Genomic DNA, 13,784 nt, shown 5'->3' with positions numbered 1-13,784 from the left:
TGTAATTTATTTCTATTGTATTAGATATTATTTTATGATAATTAATACTAAACATCAATTTCTTTGCATAAAAAACTCTTCTATCAAAGGTTTTCGCATTCTTTTCTGCGGATATATCAGTGAAAACTTTTATTTTACTTAGATCATTTTTTAGCTTATACTTATTGATAATATAAAAACTTATTTTTTTTTAATTAAAATTTATTAAAATTGTAAAAGAAAACAACAACAAATAAAAGAGCTCAATTAAAAATTTGTTAAAATCAAGGGAAAAAATAACAAGAAAAGAAGCTTTTAGTTAAGATCGATAGTTCGTTTTAGCTTCTTTGTTTTTATTTTGTTAACAGTATTTTAGAATTGATATGCTTCAAGCGGTATGTGGTTGTTTTTGTGCAGTTCCATAAAATTTCTTCCGGCTTTATCATAATCCCACCCGTTGTTGTGCAGACATTCGTGCGAATATTTCTCGTTCATTCCTGAGTCTTTCATGAAAGTTTTCAACATCTCCGTTCGCACGTCACACGGCGGTCGTGGCAACTGGTTGATTGCGGCCACCTTGGCGGCGTTTTCTTTCTTTTCGGCGACCGATTGGTTCCTGATATGGAGCATGTCGCTCAGTATTGTAAATTTAATTTCAGCGGAAATTGCGCAGGATATGCTTCTGGTGAAGGCGCGAACTTTACCACCGGCTTCTTCAAAAGTGCCGCTGATAACGTAACTGATGAACTCACTAGAGCAGAACGTGACATCACAAACAAAGCTGTCCATAATGTGTTTTGATAAGGGTAGCTTGCGCAACGCTTTCACAATTTCCTCTCTCCCAAAGTAATACTTTTTGGAATCGGACTTATTACAACCGACTCTGACTTTCTGTCGGTTGTTTGGTGTGCACTCCTTGCACACTTCCAAGTATTTTTTCATTGTACAATCTTTATCATTGCTAGAAATTGTCAAGCTAAACTGTGAATCTTTACAGTAAAAGTTGCTTGCATCATCTGAGGTTTTTACTTTGTCAAGGCAACTGAATAAGTTTTTGACATGATTGATGAACACTTCTTTTGCACTATCAGAAAGCAGCATAAAGTTGCTTCCCATAGTTTTTGGTATTTCATACTCTGCAACATCTATTTTTACTGGAGGCTCATAATCTCTGCAGTTAAGTTTGATCAAGTCTGGAAAGAGTTTCCGCCAGTTGCTTATATCATTTACAGTTGCATCTTGACGGCTATCGTATAACTTAAGCTCAATTAAATTCCAATCTCTTAATGCTTTCAAATCTTTTACAATTTTAATGTGATTTTCAGCAACTGAGAGACGGTTAATATTGGGAAACATATCAATGAGGCTGTTTTTGAGAAAGCCAATTGATTTATAACTTAAGTTATTTTTTTCTAAATTTAATGTTGTGATTCTTTTATTTTGATCACTTCCTCTGAACAGCGAATCTAATGTTTTTACAATAATTGTAAAATACTCGCTTCTATGCAGGTTAATTCTGATACCTTGCTTCTTCAGAGTTTTGTCAAAGCTGAGACCGCTCAAGTCAAGAACGCCTTGTTCTAAATAGACCCGGCTTTTGATGCACTGCTTAATGCTTTCTAGTTGCTCGTCACGGTAAACATCAGACTTTGCTGTGTACCTAACTACTTTCAGCATATCATCACCGAAACTGCTGGTAAGTTGACGGTTGCAACTCAACAGCGCATCTGCTTTGCCTTTTCCAAGCACATAGAAACTAGCATCACCGTTGAAAACGTGATACTGCCTGTATTCTATGGGAGCATCAATAATTTTACTCATTTTTTCAATCAATTGAGATTCAACTTCATCTGCGCCTCGAAATACTTTTATTTGGTACCAGGCGTTTTCTACATCAACTTTTGACTTATTGATGTTGTTGAAGTTGTTTTTGATTGCGGCAGGAGATATTTTGATATTTTCTCTCCTGTCAATTTTAAACTTTCTTATTATTGATCCTCTGTTTCGGCTCAACGGGTCACTGTGAAATTTAATACATTAAAGTTTTGTTTTACAAGGTAGTAAAACCTTGTACTCAAAACAATTGAATTTTTATTCAATATTATATTTTGATAAATGTTTTAGTTATTTTTATTATTAGTCTTAAGAGTTTACGTATAATAAAAAAGTACAAAAACTTAATATTTCAATTATACGAAAAATAAGTTTAAAAAAAAACAAACAACAACTTACAATTTCTTTTTGTGAGCGTATAAGTCTCCCTTCATAATGACACAACCGTCATTATCTATATCATTATTATTTTGTGGTCGTCGTTTTCCAAGGCGGTCATAAACTGTTTTCCTTTAAAATAGTTTTTGTTTAACAATTTAAAAGTTTCATTATCAAATCGAAAAAATATACCATTCATGAGGAACGGTCTATAAAGCGTTACAAACAATTTATAAAACCTGAGTTACTGTAGTCTCAAATTTAAATATAAAATAGAATATCATAAGTATAGTATTGAGAAAAACAAACTACTGTTGAATAAATAATTTAAAAACATTGCGATTCAATATTTGTATTCAAGCTAACTTTGTAAATAACCAACTTTCAATTTCATTTTTAAATAACTCAACTTAATTCTATTTAAACTAGTTGTTAATTAAAACCTTTGTTTTCCTAGACGACCCTTGACTTTGTAACATTTCATTTTGTTTTTGTAACGTTTTCTACCACTTTTGTACGATGTAGAACATTTTTCTAATGTCTTAGGTTCGTAACAATCTCCGTGATCAACATGATGTAATGAGATGTTAAGTCTTTCATCATGATCATTGTTTTTTTTATGAGATTCTGAAAAATAGTTTGTTTCGACGTTTAGCTAATTTACATGACTAAAAATATTATAAAAACACATTTACCTAGGTAACTTAAAAACTTATATAACTTAATAACGGTAAGAAAAAACATCTTAATAATTTTATAAGAACACTGTAAACATTACCTCTGCTTTTAGGTGGTTTATATAATTGAATACTTTTCTTTTGAACTGTAATGTTTTTCATTTTTGACAGTAAATCTTCCATATTTGTCATTATTTATTTGCGTTATATGTTACTAAGCTGTTCTGAAAATACGCCACTAGTTAGTTTAAGTACAGTCATCTATTCATTTTTCTAAAATACATATATTAAATAAAAATTAGAGACATGTATCATAAAACCATTTTTATTGTGCAAAAAAGTAAAACATGTTTCAGCTAATACTTATCAACTACTTTTGTTAGCAACTAATTATATCATAAACGTTAATTAAGTAGCTTTAGGTTTTATCAGAGTAAGATAAAAAGTAAGATCAATTAAGTAAGATCAAAAGTTTAAAATTACATAATTAATTTGTGTTAATGTAATTATAAACTGTTAATAACTGTTAAAAACTGTTAAAATAACGAGTAAATTCAGTTTGAAACTTGCTTTGTTATATTTTAAATCCCACAATACTAACTATAAGTAACAAATATAGTTTTATAATTTTTAAAACAATTGTAGTTATAACATTAAACTTTAAAATTATTTAAGTTAAAAGAAGCATAATTAACTTAAGCTTTTAACACAAACTAAATTTTACATAAATTATTATTTGGTGTGCTGCTATAATTAGACTGAATATCTGATGCAATACTACTCTAAAATACTAATTTACAAGTATGATTTAGTTATAAGTACTAAATTATAATTTAAATGTCCTTTCTCGAGAATTTTCTTAAACCTGTCGTCTCAATAACTATAGGTTTTTATATTAAACAACTTTGTCATATTAATCTTACATTATATTATAATTATATTTTTTCTAACTATTTTATCAAAGTCATCAAGTGATATCTATCACTTAATACAATACACTTTTAGCTAGCTTTAATTCTAACCTAATCATAATGTAAACTAAAAACAAACAAAAAGTGCCTTGGTTTGTTAACAAAATTAAACTTGTCTGACTTTTTTTGCTTAACTTTTAATAAACAATGAGTTTTTATAAACTTTCATGTATTATTTTTTTCAAAGGTAAAACTATTTTGTTATTGTACTAGCCAAATCATATCTATTTATTTTTAGATACTAAAGTATAATAAAAACATGGTCAACTTTAGAACTTGAACAAACAATTTTTCATATAAAATAACAATATTAAACTTTAAGACTATTTCAGCTAGTAAAAAACTAATTTACGTAAGCTTCCGTACAAACTAAAACTTACATGTTGCTCTCATGACTGCTAAGCTCAAATGAAAAAAATTTGATAAGTTCAACTATTTATACAAAAACTGCGCCAACTAGTGGCAATTGCGTCAGTATTCGAATATGGCCATTTTTTTGTCTGGCACCAGTACTCAGGGTTAAAACAATAAATAATGCAAGTAACTTCTAGCAACGTTCTGACTTTTTTTGCTTAACTTTTAATAAACAATAAGTTTTTATAAATTTTCATGTATTATTTTTTTCAAAGGTAAAACTATTTTTTTATTGTACTAGCCAAATCATATCTATTTATTTTTAGATACTAAAGTATAATAAAAACATGGTCAACTTTAGAACTTGAACAAACAATTTTTCATATAAAATAACAATATTAAACTTTAAGACTATTTCAGCTAGTAAAAAACTAATTTACGTAAGCTTCCGTACAAACTAAAACTTACATGTTGCTCTCATGACTGCTAAGCTCAAATGAAAAAAAATTGATAAGTTCAACTATTTATACAAAAACTGCGCCAACTAGTGGCAATTGCGTCAGTATTCGAATATGGCCATTTTTTTGTCTGGCACCAGTACTCAGGGTTAAAACAATAAATAATGCAAGTAACTTCTAGCAACGTTCTGACTTTTTTTGCTTAACTTTTAATAAACAATAAGTTTTTATAAATTTTCATGTATTATTTTTTTCAAAGGTAAAACTATTTTTTTATTGTACTAGCCAAATCATATCTATTTATTTTTAGATACTAAAGTATAATAAAAACATGGTCAACTTTAGAACTTGAACAAACAATTTTTCATATAAAATAACAATATTAAACTTTAAGACTATTTCAGCTAGTAAAAAACTAATTTACGTAAGCTTCCGTACAAACTAAAACTTACATGTTGCTCTCATGACTGCTAAGCTCAAATGAAAAAAATTTGATAAGTTCAACTATTTATACAAAAACTGCGCCAACTAGTGGCAATTGCGTCAGTATTCGAATATGGCCATTTTTTTGTCTGGCACCAGTACTCAGGGTTAAAACAATAAATAATGCAAGTAACTTCTAGCAACGTTCTGACTTTTTTTGCTTAACTTTTAATAAACAATAAGTTTTTATAAATTTTCATGTATTATTTTTTTCAAAGGTAAAACTATTTTTTTATTGTACTAGCCAAATCATATCTATTTATTTTTAGATACTAAAGTATAATAAAAACATGGTCAACTTTAGAACTTGAACAAACAATTTTTCATATAAAATAACAATATTAAACTTTAAGACTATTTCAGCTAGTAAAAAACTAATTTACGTAAGCTTCCGTACAAACTAAAACTTACATGTTGCTCTCATGACTGCTAAGCTCAAATGAAAAAAAATTGATAAGTTCAACTATTTATACAAAAACTGCGCCAACTAGTGGCAATTGCGTCAGTATTCGAATATGGCCATTTTTTTGTCTGGCACCAGTACTCAGGGTTAAAACAATAAATAATGCAAGTAACTTCTAGCAACGTTCTGACTTTTTTTGCTTAACTTTTAATAAACAATAAGTTTTTATAAATTTTCATGTATTATTTTTTTCAAAGGTAAAACTATTTTTTTATTGTACTAGCCAAATCATATCTATTTATTTTTAGATACTAAAGTATAATAAAAACATGGTCAACTTTAGAACTTGAACAAACAATTTTTTATACAATTAACAATATTGAACGTACGAAAAAAAAAAGCGCTCAAATATTTGGTCCTAGGACCTGATGTACGAAAAAACCTTTCGGTTATTGAGTCATACACCAGGATACAGTTTAATGTCATGTCCAGGACAGAATACTAAACTTAACTAACTAAATATAACTATTTAAGCTAGTACAAAACTAAATTGCATAAGCTTTTGCACAAATATCGAAAGCCGTCCTCTAGTTTTTGTTTAATTTTATACATGTCAGTCTTATATTCAATAAAAAACTAAATTTTGCCAAATCTAGGTTCAGTTTATTTTCAAACATGACCAATGGGATTTATCAGTGCAAACACTTTTATTTCTTAAAATATTAGACTGTAGTCTAAATTAAACTATTTATCTATAATAATAATAAACTGAAAGTATCCAAACGAAAGTATGATATTTAAAATGATTGAGTTACAGTAAAGCCTTATGTTTTATATTATATGACCTTGATGTTTTAATGCAAATGAAATAGTTTTGGAGTAGGCAATCTAAGTATTATTTTTATATAAAATAATTCATTTATTGTAATTTATTTCTATTGTATTAGATATTATTTTATGATAATTAATACTAAACATCAATTTCTTTGCATAAAAAACTCTTCTATCAAAGGTTTTCGCATTCTTTTCTGCGGATATATCAGTGAAAACTTTTATTTTACTTAGATCATTTTTTAGCTTATACTTATTGATAATATAAAAACTTATTTTTTTTTAATTAAAATTTATTAAAATTGTAAAAGAAAACAACAACAAATAAAAGAGCTCAATTAAAAATTTGTTAAAATCAAGGGAAAAAATAACAAGAAAAGAAGCTTTTAGTTAAGATCGATAGTTCGTTTTAGCTTCTTTGTTTTTATTTTGTTAACAGTATTTTAGAATTGATATGCTTCAAGCGGTATGTGGTTGTTTTTGTGCAGTTCCATAAAATTTCTTCCGGCTTTATCATAATCCCACCCGTTGTTGTGCAGACATTCGTGCGAATATTTCTCGTTCATTCCTGAGTCTTTCATGAAAGTTTTCAACATCTCCGTTCGCACGTCACACGGCGGTCGTGGCAACTGGTTGATTGCGGCCACCTTGGCGGCGTTTTCTTTCTTTTCGGCGACCGATTGGTTCCTGATATGGAGCATGTCGCTCAGTATTGTAAATTTAATTTCAGCGGAAATTGCGCAGGATATGCTTCTGGTGAAGGCGCGAACTTTACCACCGGCTTCTTCAAAAGTGCCGCTGATAACGTAACTGATGAACTCACTAGAGCAGAACGTGACATCACAAACAAAGCTGTCCATAATGTGTTTTGATAAGGGTAGCTTGCGCAACGCTTTCACAATTTCCTCTCTCCCAAAGTAATACTTTTTGGAATCGGACTTATTACAACCGACTCTGACTTTCTGTCGGTTGTTTGGTGTGCACTCCTTGCACACTTCCAAGTATTTTTTCATTGTACAATCTTTATCATTGCTAGAAATTGTCAAGCTAAACTGTGAATCTTTACAGTAAAAGTTGCTTGCATCATCTGAGGTTTTTACTTTGTCAAGGCAACTGAATAAGTTTTTGACATGATTGATGAACACTTCTTTTGCACTATCAGAAAGCAGCATAAAGTTGCTTCCCATAGTTTTTGGTATTTCATACTCTGCAACATCTATTTTAACTGGAGGCTCATAATCTCTGCAGTTAAGTTTGATCAAGTCTGGAAAGAGTTTCCGCCAGTTGCTTATATCATTTACAGTTGCATCTTGACGGCTATCGTATAACTTAAGCTCAATTAAATTCCAATCTCTTAATGCTTTCAAATCTTTTACAATTTTAATGTGATTTTCAGCAACTGAGAGACGGTTAATATTAGGAAACATATCAATGAGGCTGTTTTTGAGAAAGCCAATTGATTTATAACTTAAGTTATTTTTTTCTAAATTTAATGTTGTGATTCTTTTATTTTGATCACTTCCTCTGAACAGCGAATCTAATGTTTTTACAATAATTGTAAAATACTCGCTTCTATGCAGGTTAATTCTGATACCTTGCTTCTTCAGAGTTTTGTCAAAGCTGAGACCGCTCAAGTCAAGAACGCCTTGTTCTAAATAGACCCGGCTTTTGATGCACTGCTTAATGCTTTCTAGTTGCTCGTCACGGTAAACATCAGACTTTGCTGTGTACCTAACTACTTTCAGCATATCATCACCGAAACTGCTGGTAAGTTGACGGTTGCAACTCAACAGCGCATCTGCTTTGCCTTTTCCAAGCACATAGAAACTAGCATCACCGTTGAAAACGTGATACTGCCTGTATTCTATGGGAGCATCAATAATTTTACTCATTTTTTCAATCAATTGAGATTCAACTTCATCTGCGCCTCGAAATACTTTTATTTGGTACCAGGCGTTTTCTACATCAACTTTTGACTTATTGATGTTGTTGAAGTTGTTTTTGATTGCGGCAGGAGATATTTTGATATTTTCTCTCCTGTCAATTTTAAACTTTCTTATTATTGATCCTCTGTTTCGGCTCAACGGGTCACTGTGAAATTTAATACATTAAAGTTTTGTTTTACAAGGTAGTAAAACCTTGTACTCATAACCAAAACCTTGTACTCAAAACAATTGCATTTTTATTCAATATTATATTTTGATAAATGTTTTAGTTATTTTTATTATTAGTCTTAAGAGTTTACGTATAATAAAAAAGTACAAAAACTTAATATTTCAATTATACGAAAAATAAGTTTAAAAAAAACAAACAACAACTTACAATTTCTTTTTGTGAGCGTATAAGTCTCCCTTCATAATGACACAACCGTCATTATCTATATCATTATTATTTTGTGGTCGTCGTTTTCCAAGGCGGTCATAAACTGTTTTCCTTTAAAATAGTTTTTGTTTAACAATTTAAAAGTTTCATTATCAAATCGTAAAAATATACCATTCATGAGGAACGGTCTATAAAGCGTTACAAACAATTTATAAAACCTGAGTTACTGTAGTCTCAAATTTAAATATAAAATAGAATATCATAAGTATAGTATTGAGAAAAACAAACTACTGTTGAATAAATAATTTAAAAACATTGCGATTCAATATTTGTATTCAAGCTAACTTTGTAAATAACCAACTTTCAATTTCATTTTTAAATAACTCAACTTAATTCTATTTAAACTAGTTGTTAATTAAAACCTTTGTTTTCCTAGACGACCCTTGACTTTGTAACATTTCATTTTGTTTTTGTAACGTTTTCTACCACTTTTGTACGATGTAGAACATTTTTCTAATGTCTTAGGTTCGTAACAATCTCCGTGATCAACATGATGTAATGAGATGTTAAGTCTTTCATCATGATCATTGTTTTTTTTATGAGATTCTGAAAAATAGTTTGTTTCGACGTTTAGCTAATTTACATGACTAAAAATATTATAAAAACACATTTACCTAGGTAACTTAAAAACTTATATAACTTAATAACGGTAAGAAAAAACATCTTAATAATTTTATAAGAACACTGTAAACATTACCTCTGCTTTTAGGTGGTTTATATAATTGAATACTTTTCTTTTGAACTGTAATGTTTTTCATTTTTGACAGTAAATCTTCCATATTTGTCATTATTTATTTGCGTTATATGTTACTAAGCTGTTCTGAAAATACGCCACTAGTTAGTTTAAGTACAGTCATCTATTCATTTTTCTAAAATACATATATTAAATAAAAATTAGAGACATGTATCATAAAACCATTTTTATTGTGCAAAAAAGTAAAACATGTTTCAGCTAATACTTATCAACTACTTTTGTTAGCAACTAATTATATCATAAACGTTAATTAAGTAGCTTTAGGTTTTATCAGAGTAAGATAAAAAGTAAGATCAATTAAGTAAGATCAAAAGTTTAAAATTACATAATTAATTTGTGTTAATGTAATTATAAACTGTTAATAACTGTTAAAAACTGTTAAAATAACGAGTAAATTCAGTTTGAAACTTGCTTTGTTATATTTTAAATCCCACAATACTAACTATAAGTAACAAATATAGTTTTATAATTTTTAAAACAATTGTAGTTATAACATTAAACTTTAAAATTATTTAAGTTAAAAGAAGCATAATTAACTTAAGCTTTTAACACAAACTAAATTTTACATAAATTATTATTTGGTGTGCTGCTATAATTAGACTGAATATCTGATGCAATACTACTCTAAAATACTAATTTACAAGTATGATTTAGTTATAAGTACTAAATTATAATTTAAATGTCCTTTCTCGAGAATTTTCTTAAACCTGTCGTCTCAATAACTATAGGTTTTTATATTAAACAACTTTGTCATATTAATCTTACATTATATTATAATTATATTTTTTCTAACTATTTTATCAAAGTCATCAAGTGATATCTATCACTTAATACAATACACTTTTAGCTAGCTTTAATTCTAACCTAATCATAATGTAAACTAAAAACAAACAAAAAGTGCCTTGGTTTGTTAACAAAATTAAACTTGTCTGACTTTTTTTGCTTAACTTTTAATAAACAATGAGTTTTTATAAACTTTCATGTATTATTTTTTTCAAAGGTAAAACTATTTTGTTATTGTACTAGCCAAATCATATCTATTTATTTTTAGATACTAAAGTATAATAAAAACATGGTCAACTTTAGAACTTGAACAAACAATTTTTCATATAAAATAACAATATTAAACTTTAAGACTATTTCAGCTAGTAAAAAACTAATTTACGTAAGCTTCCGTACAAACTAAAACTTACATGTTGCTCTCATGACTGCTAAGCTCAAATGAAAAAAATTTGATAAGTTCAACTATTTATACAAAAACTGCGCCAACTAGTGGCAATTGCGTCAGTATTCGAATATGGCCATTTTTTTGTCTGGCACCAGTACTCAGGGTTAAAACAATAAATAATGCAAGTAACTTCTAGCAACGTTCTGACTTTTTTTGCTTAACTTTTAATAAACAATAAGTTTTTATAAATTTTCATGTATTATTTTTTTCAAAGGTAAAACTATTTTTTTATTGTACTAGCCAAATCATATCTATTTATTTTTAGATACTAAAGTATAATAAAAACATGGTCAACTTTAGAACTTGAACAAACAATTTTTCATATAAAATAACAATATTAAACTTTAAGACTATTTCAGCTAGTAAAAAACTAATTTACGTAAGCTTCCGTACAAACTAAAACTTACATGTTGCTCTCATGACTGCTAAGCTCAAATGAAAAAAATTTGATAAGTTCAACTATTTATACAAAAACTGCGCCAACTAGTGGCAATTGCGTCAGTATTCGAATATGGCCATTTTTTTGTCTGGCACCAGTACTCAGGGTTAAAACAATAAATAATGCAAGTAACTTCTAGCAACGTTCTGACTTTTTTTGCTTAACTTTTAATAAACAATAAGTTTTTATAAATTTTCATGTATTATTTTTTTCAAAGGTAAAACTATTTTTTTATTGTACTAGCCAAATCATATCTATTTATTTTTAGATACTAAAGTATAATAAAAACATGGTCAACTTTAGAACTTGAACAAACAATTTTTTATACAATTAACAATATTGAACGTACGAAAAAAAAAAGCGCTCAAATATTTGGTCCTAGGACCTGATGTACGAAAAAACCTTTCGGTTATTGAGTCATACACCAGGATACAGTTTAATGTCATGTCCAGGACAGAATACTAAACTTAACTAACTAAATATAACTATTTAAGCTAGTACAAAACTAAATTGCATAAGCTTTTGCACAAATATCGAAAGCCGTCCTCTAGTTTTTGTTTAATTTTATACATGTCAGTCTTATATTCAATAAAAAACTAAATTTTGCCAAATCTCGGTTCAGTTTATTTTCAAACATGACCAATGGGATTTATCAGTGCAAACACTTTTATTTCTTAAAATATTAGACTGTAGTCTAAATTAAACTATTTATCTATAATAATAATAAACTGAAAGTATCCAAACGAAAGTATGATATTTAAAATGATTGAGTTACAGTAAAGCCTTATTTTTTATATTATATGACCTTGATGTTTTAATGCAAATGAAATAGTTTTGGAGTAGGCAATCTAAGTATTATTTTTATATAAAATAATTCATTTATTGTAATTTATTTCTATTGTATTAGATATTATTTTATGATAATTAATACTAAACATCAATTTCTTTGCATAAAAAACTCTTCTATCAAAGGTTTTCGCATTCTTTTCTGCGGATATATCAGTGAAAACTTTTATTTTACTTAGATCATTTTTTAGCTTATACTTATTGATAATATAAAAACTTATTTTTTTTTAATTAAAATTTATTAAAATTGTAAAAGAAAACAACAACAAATAAAAGAGCTCAATTAAAAATTTGTTAAAATCAAGGGAAAAAATAACAAGAAAAGAAGCTTTTAGTTAAGATCGATAGTTCGTTTTAGCTTCTTTGTTTTTATTTTGTTAACAGTATTTTAGAATTGATATGCTTCAAGCGGTATGTGGTTGTTTTTGTGCAGTTCCATAAAATTTCTTCCGGCTTTATCATAATCCCACCCGTTGTTGTGCAGACATTCGTGCGAATATTTCTCATTCATTCCTGAGTCTTTCATGAAAGTTTTCAACATCTCCGTTCGCACGTCACACGGCGGTCGTGGCAACTGGTTGATTGCGGCCACCTTGGCGGCGTTTTCTTTCTTTTCGGCGACCGATTGGTTCCTGATATGGAGCATGTCGCTCAGTATTGTAAATTTAATTTCAGCGGAAATTGCGCAGGATATGCTTCTGGTGAAGGCGCGAACTTTACCACCGGCTTCTTCAAAAGTGCCGCTGATAACGTAACTGATGAACTCACTAGAGCAGAACGTGACATCACAAACAAAGCTGTCCATGATGTGTTTTGATAAGGGTAGCTTGCGCAACGCTTTCACAATTTCCTCTCTCCCAAAGTAATACTTTTTGGAATCGGACTTATTACAACCGACTCTGACTTTCTGTCGGTTGTTTGGTGTGCACTCCTTGCACACTTCCAAGTATTTTTTCATTGTACAATCTTTATCATTGCTAGAAATTGTCAAGCTAAACTGTGAATCTTTACAGTAAAAGTTGCTTGCATCATCTGAGGTTTTTACTTTGTCAAGGCAACTGAATAAGTTTTTGACATGATTGATGAACACTTCTTTTGCACTATCAGAAAGCAGCATAAAGTTGCTTCCCATAGTTTTTGGTATTTCATACTCTGCAACATCTATTTTAACTGGAGGCTCATAATCTCTGAAGTTAAGTTTGATCAAGTCTGGAAAGAGTTTCCGCCAGTTGCTTATATCATTTACAGTTGCATCTTGACGACTATCGTATAACTTAAGCTCAATTAAATTCCAATCTCTTAATGCTTTCAAATCTTTTACAATTTTAATGTGATTTTCAGCAACTGAGAGACGGTTAATATTGGGAAACATATCAATGAGGCTGTTTTTGAGAAAGCCAATTGATTTATAACTTAAGTTATTTTTTTCTAAATTTAATGTTGTGATTCTTTTATTTTGATCACTTCCTCTGAACAGCGAATCTAATGTTTTTACAATAATTGTAAAATACTCGCTTCTATGCAGGTTAGTTCTGATACCTTGCTTCTTCAGAGTTTTGTCAAAGCTGAGACCGCTCAAGTCAAGAACGCCTTGTTCTAAATAGACCCGGCTTTTGATGCACTGCTTAATGCTTTCTAGTTGCTCGTCACGGTAAACATCAGACTTTGCTGTGTACCTAACTACTTTCAGCATATCATCACCGAAACTGCTGGTAAGTTGACGGTTGCAACTCAACAGCGCATCTGCTTTGCCTTTTCCAAGCACATA

The 13,784-nt window shown here is 29.2% G+C and overlaps 3 protein-coding genes across 3 annotated transcripts; all 3 read right to left on the bottom strand.

Annotated features, from left to right (window-relative positions):
- Positions 1-351: 351 nt before the first annotated feature.
- LOC145846389 (nuclear RNA export factor 1-like) lies at positions 352-2,246 on the bottom strand. Its single transcript, XM_082953201.1, has 3 exons — positions 2,212-2,246; positions 1,475-1,945; positions 352-1,345 (listed from the first exon to the last, which is right to left on the bottom strand). Exons 1-3 carry the CDS (start codon positions 2,244-2,246, stop codon positions 352-354), a joined length of 1,500 nt encoding a protein of 499 aa, XP_082809327.1.
- A 4,564-nt stretch (positions 2,247-6,810) lies between these two features.
- LOC145846388 (nuclear RNA export factor 1-like) lies at positions 6,811-8,724 on the bottom strand. The gene is made up of 3 exons (XM_082953200.1): positions 8,690-8,724; positions 7,934-8,404; positions 6,811-7,804 (listed from the first exon to the last, which is right to left on the bottom strand). The coding sequence occupies exons 1-3, from the start codon at positions 8,722-8,724 to the stop codon at positions 6,811-6,813; spliced, it is 1,500 nt and encodes a 499-aa protein (XP_082809326.1).
- Positions 8,725-12,404: 3,680 nt separating this feature from the next.
- LOC145846387 (nuclear RNA export factor 1-like) lies at positions 12,405-13,709 on the bottom strand. The gene is made up of 2 exons (XM_082953199.1): positions 13,528-13,709; positions 12,405-13,398 (listed from the first exon to the last, which is right to left on the bottom strand). Exons 1-2 carry the CDS (start codon positions 13,707-13,709, stop codon positions 12,405-12,407), a joined length of 1,176 nt encoding a protein of 391 aa, XP_082809325.1.
- Between the last annotated feature and the right edge of the window lie 75 nt (positions 13,710-13,784).

The sequence above is a fragment of the Thalia democratica genome, unplaced genomic scaffold (genome assembly GCF_965202585.1).
Source record: "Thalia democratica unplaced genomic scaffold, ktThaDemo2.hap1.1 HAP1_SCAFFOLD_428, whole genome shotgun sequence".
NCBI classification, from domain to species: Eukaryota; Metazoa; Chordata; class Thaliacea; order Salpida; family Salpidae; genus Thalia; species Thalia democratica.
This window is presented reverse-complemented; position numbering and strand designations above follow the sequence as displayed.

Excerpts from the sequence above, each read along its gene's own strand:
- LOC145846389 (XM_082953201.1), bottom strand. The coding sequence starts at position 2,246 with ATGAAGGGAGACTTATACGCTCACAAAAAGAAATT. Across the intron at positions 1,946-2,211 it reads TACGCTCACAAAAAGAAATT|GAGAGAAAATATCAAAATAT; the intron begins GTAAGTTGTTGT and ends TAAAATTGACAG. Across the intron at positions 1,346-1,474 it reads ATTAACCTGCATAGAAGCGA|CCTCATTGATATGTTTCCCA; the intron begins GTATTTTACAAT and ends TCTCAAAAACAG.
- LOC145846388 (XM_082953200.1), bottom strand. The coding sequence starts at position 8,724 with ATGAAGGGAGACTTATACGCTCACAAAAAGAAATT. Across the intron at positions 8,405-8,689 it reads TACGCTCACAAAAAGAAATT|GAGAGAAAATATCAAAATAT; the intron begins GTAAGTTGTTGT and ends TAAAATTGACAG. Across the intron at positions 7,805-7,933 it reads ATTAACCTGCATAGAAGCGA|CCTCATTGATATGTTTCCTA; the intron begins GTATTTTACAAT and ends TCTCAAAAACAG.
- LOC145846387 (XM_082953199.1), bottom strand. The coding sequence starts at position 13,709 with ATGCTGAAAGTAGTTAGGTACACAGCAAAGTCTGATGTTTACCGTGAC. Across the intron at positions 13,399-13,527 it reads ACTAACCTGCATAGAAGCGA|CCTCATTGATATGTTTCCCA; the intron begins GTATTTTACAAT and ends TCTCAAAAACAG.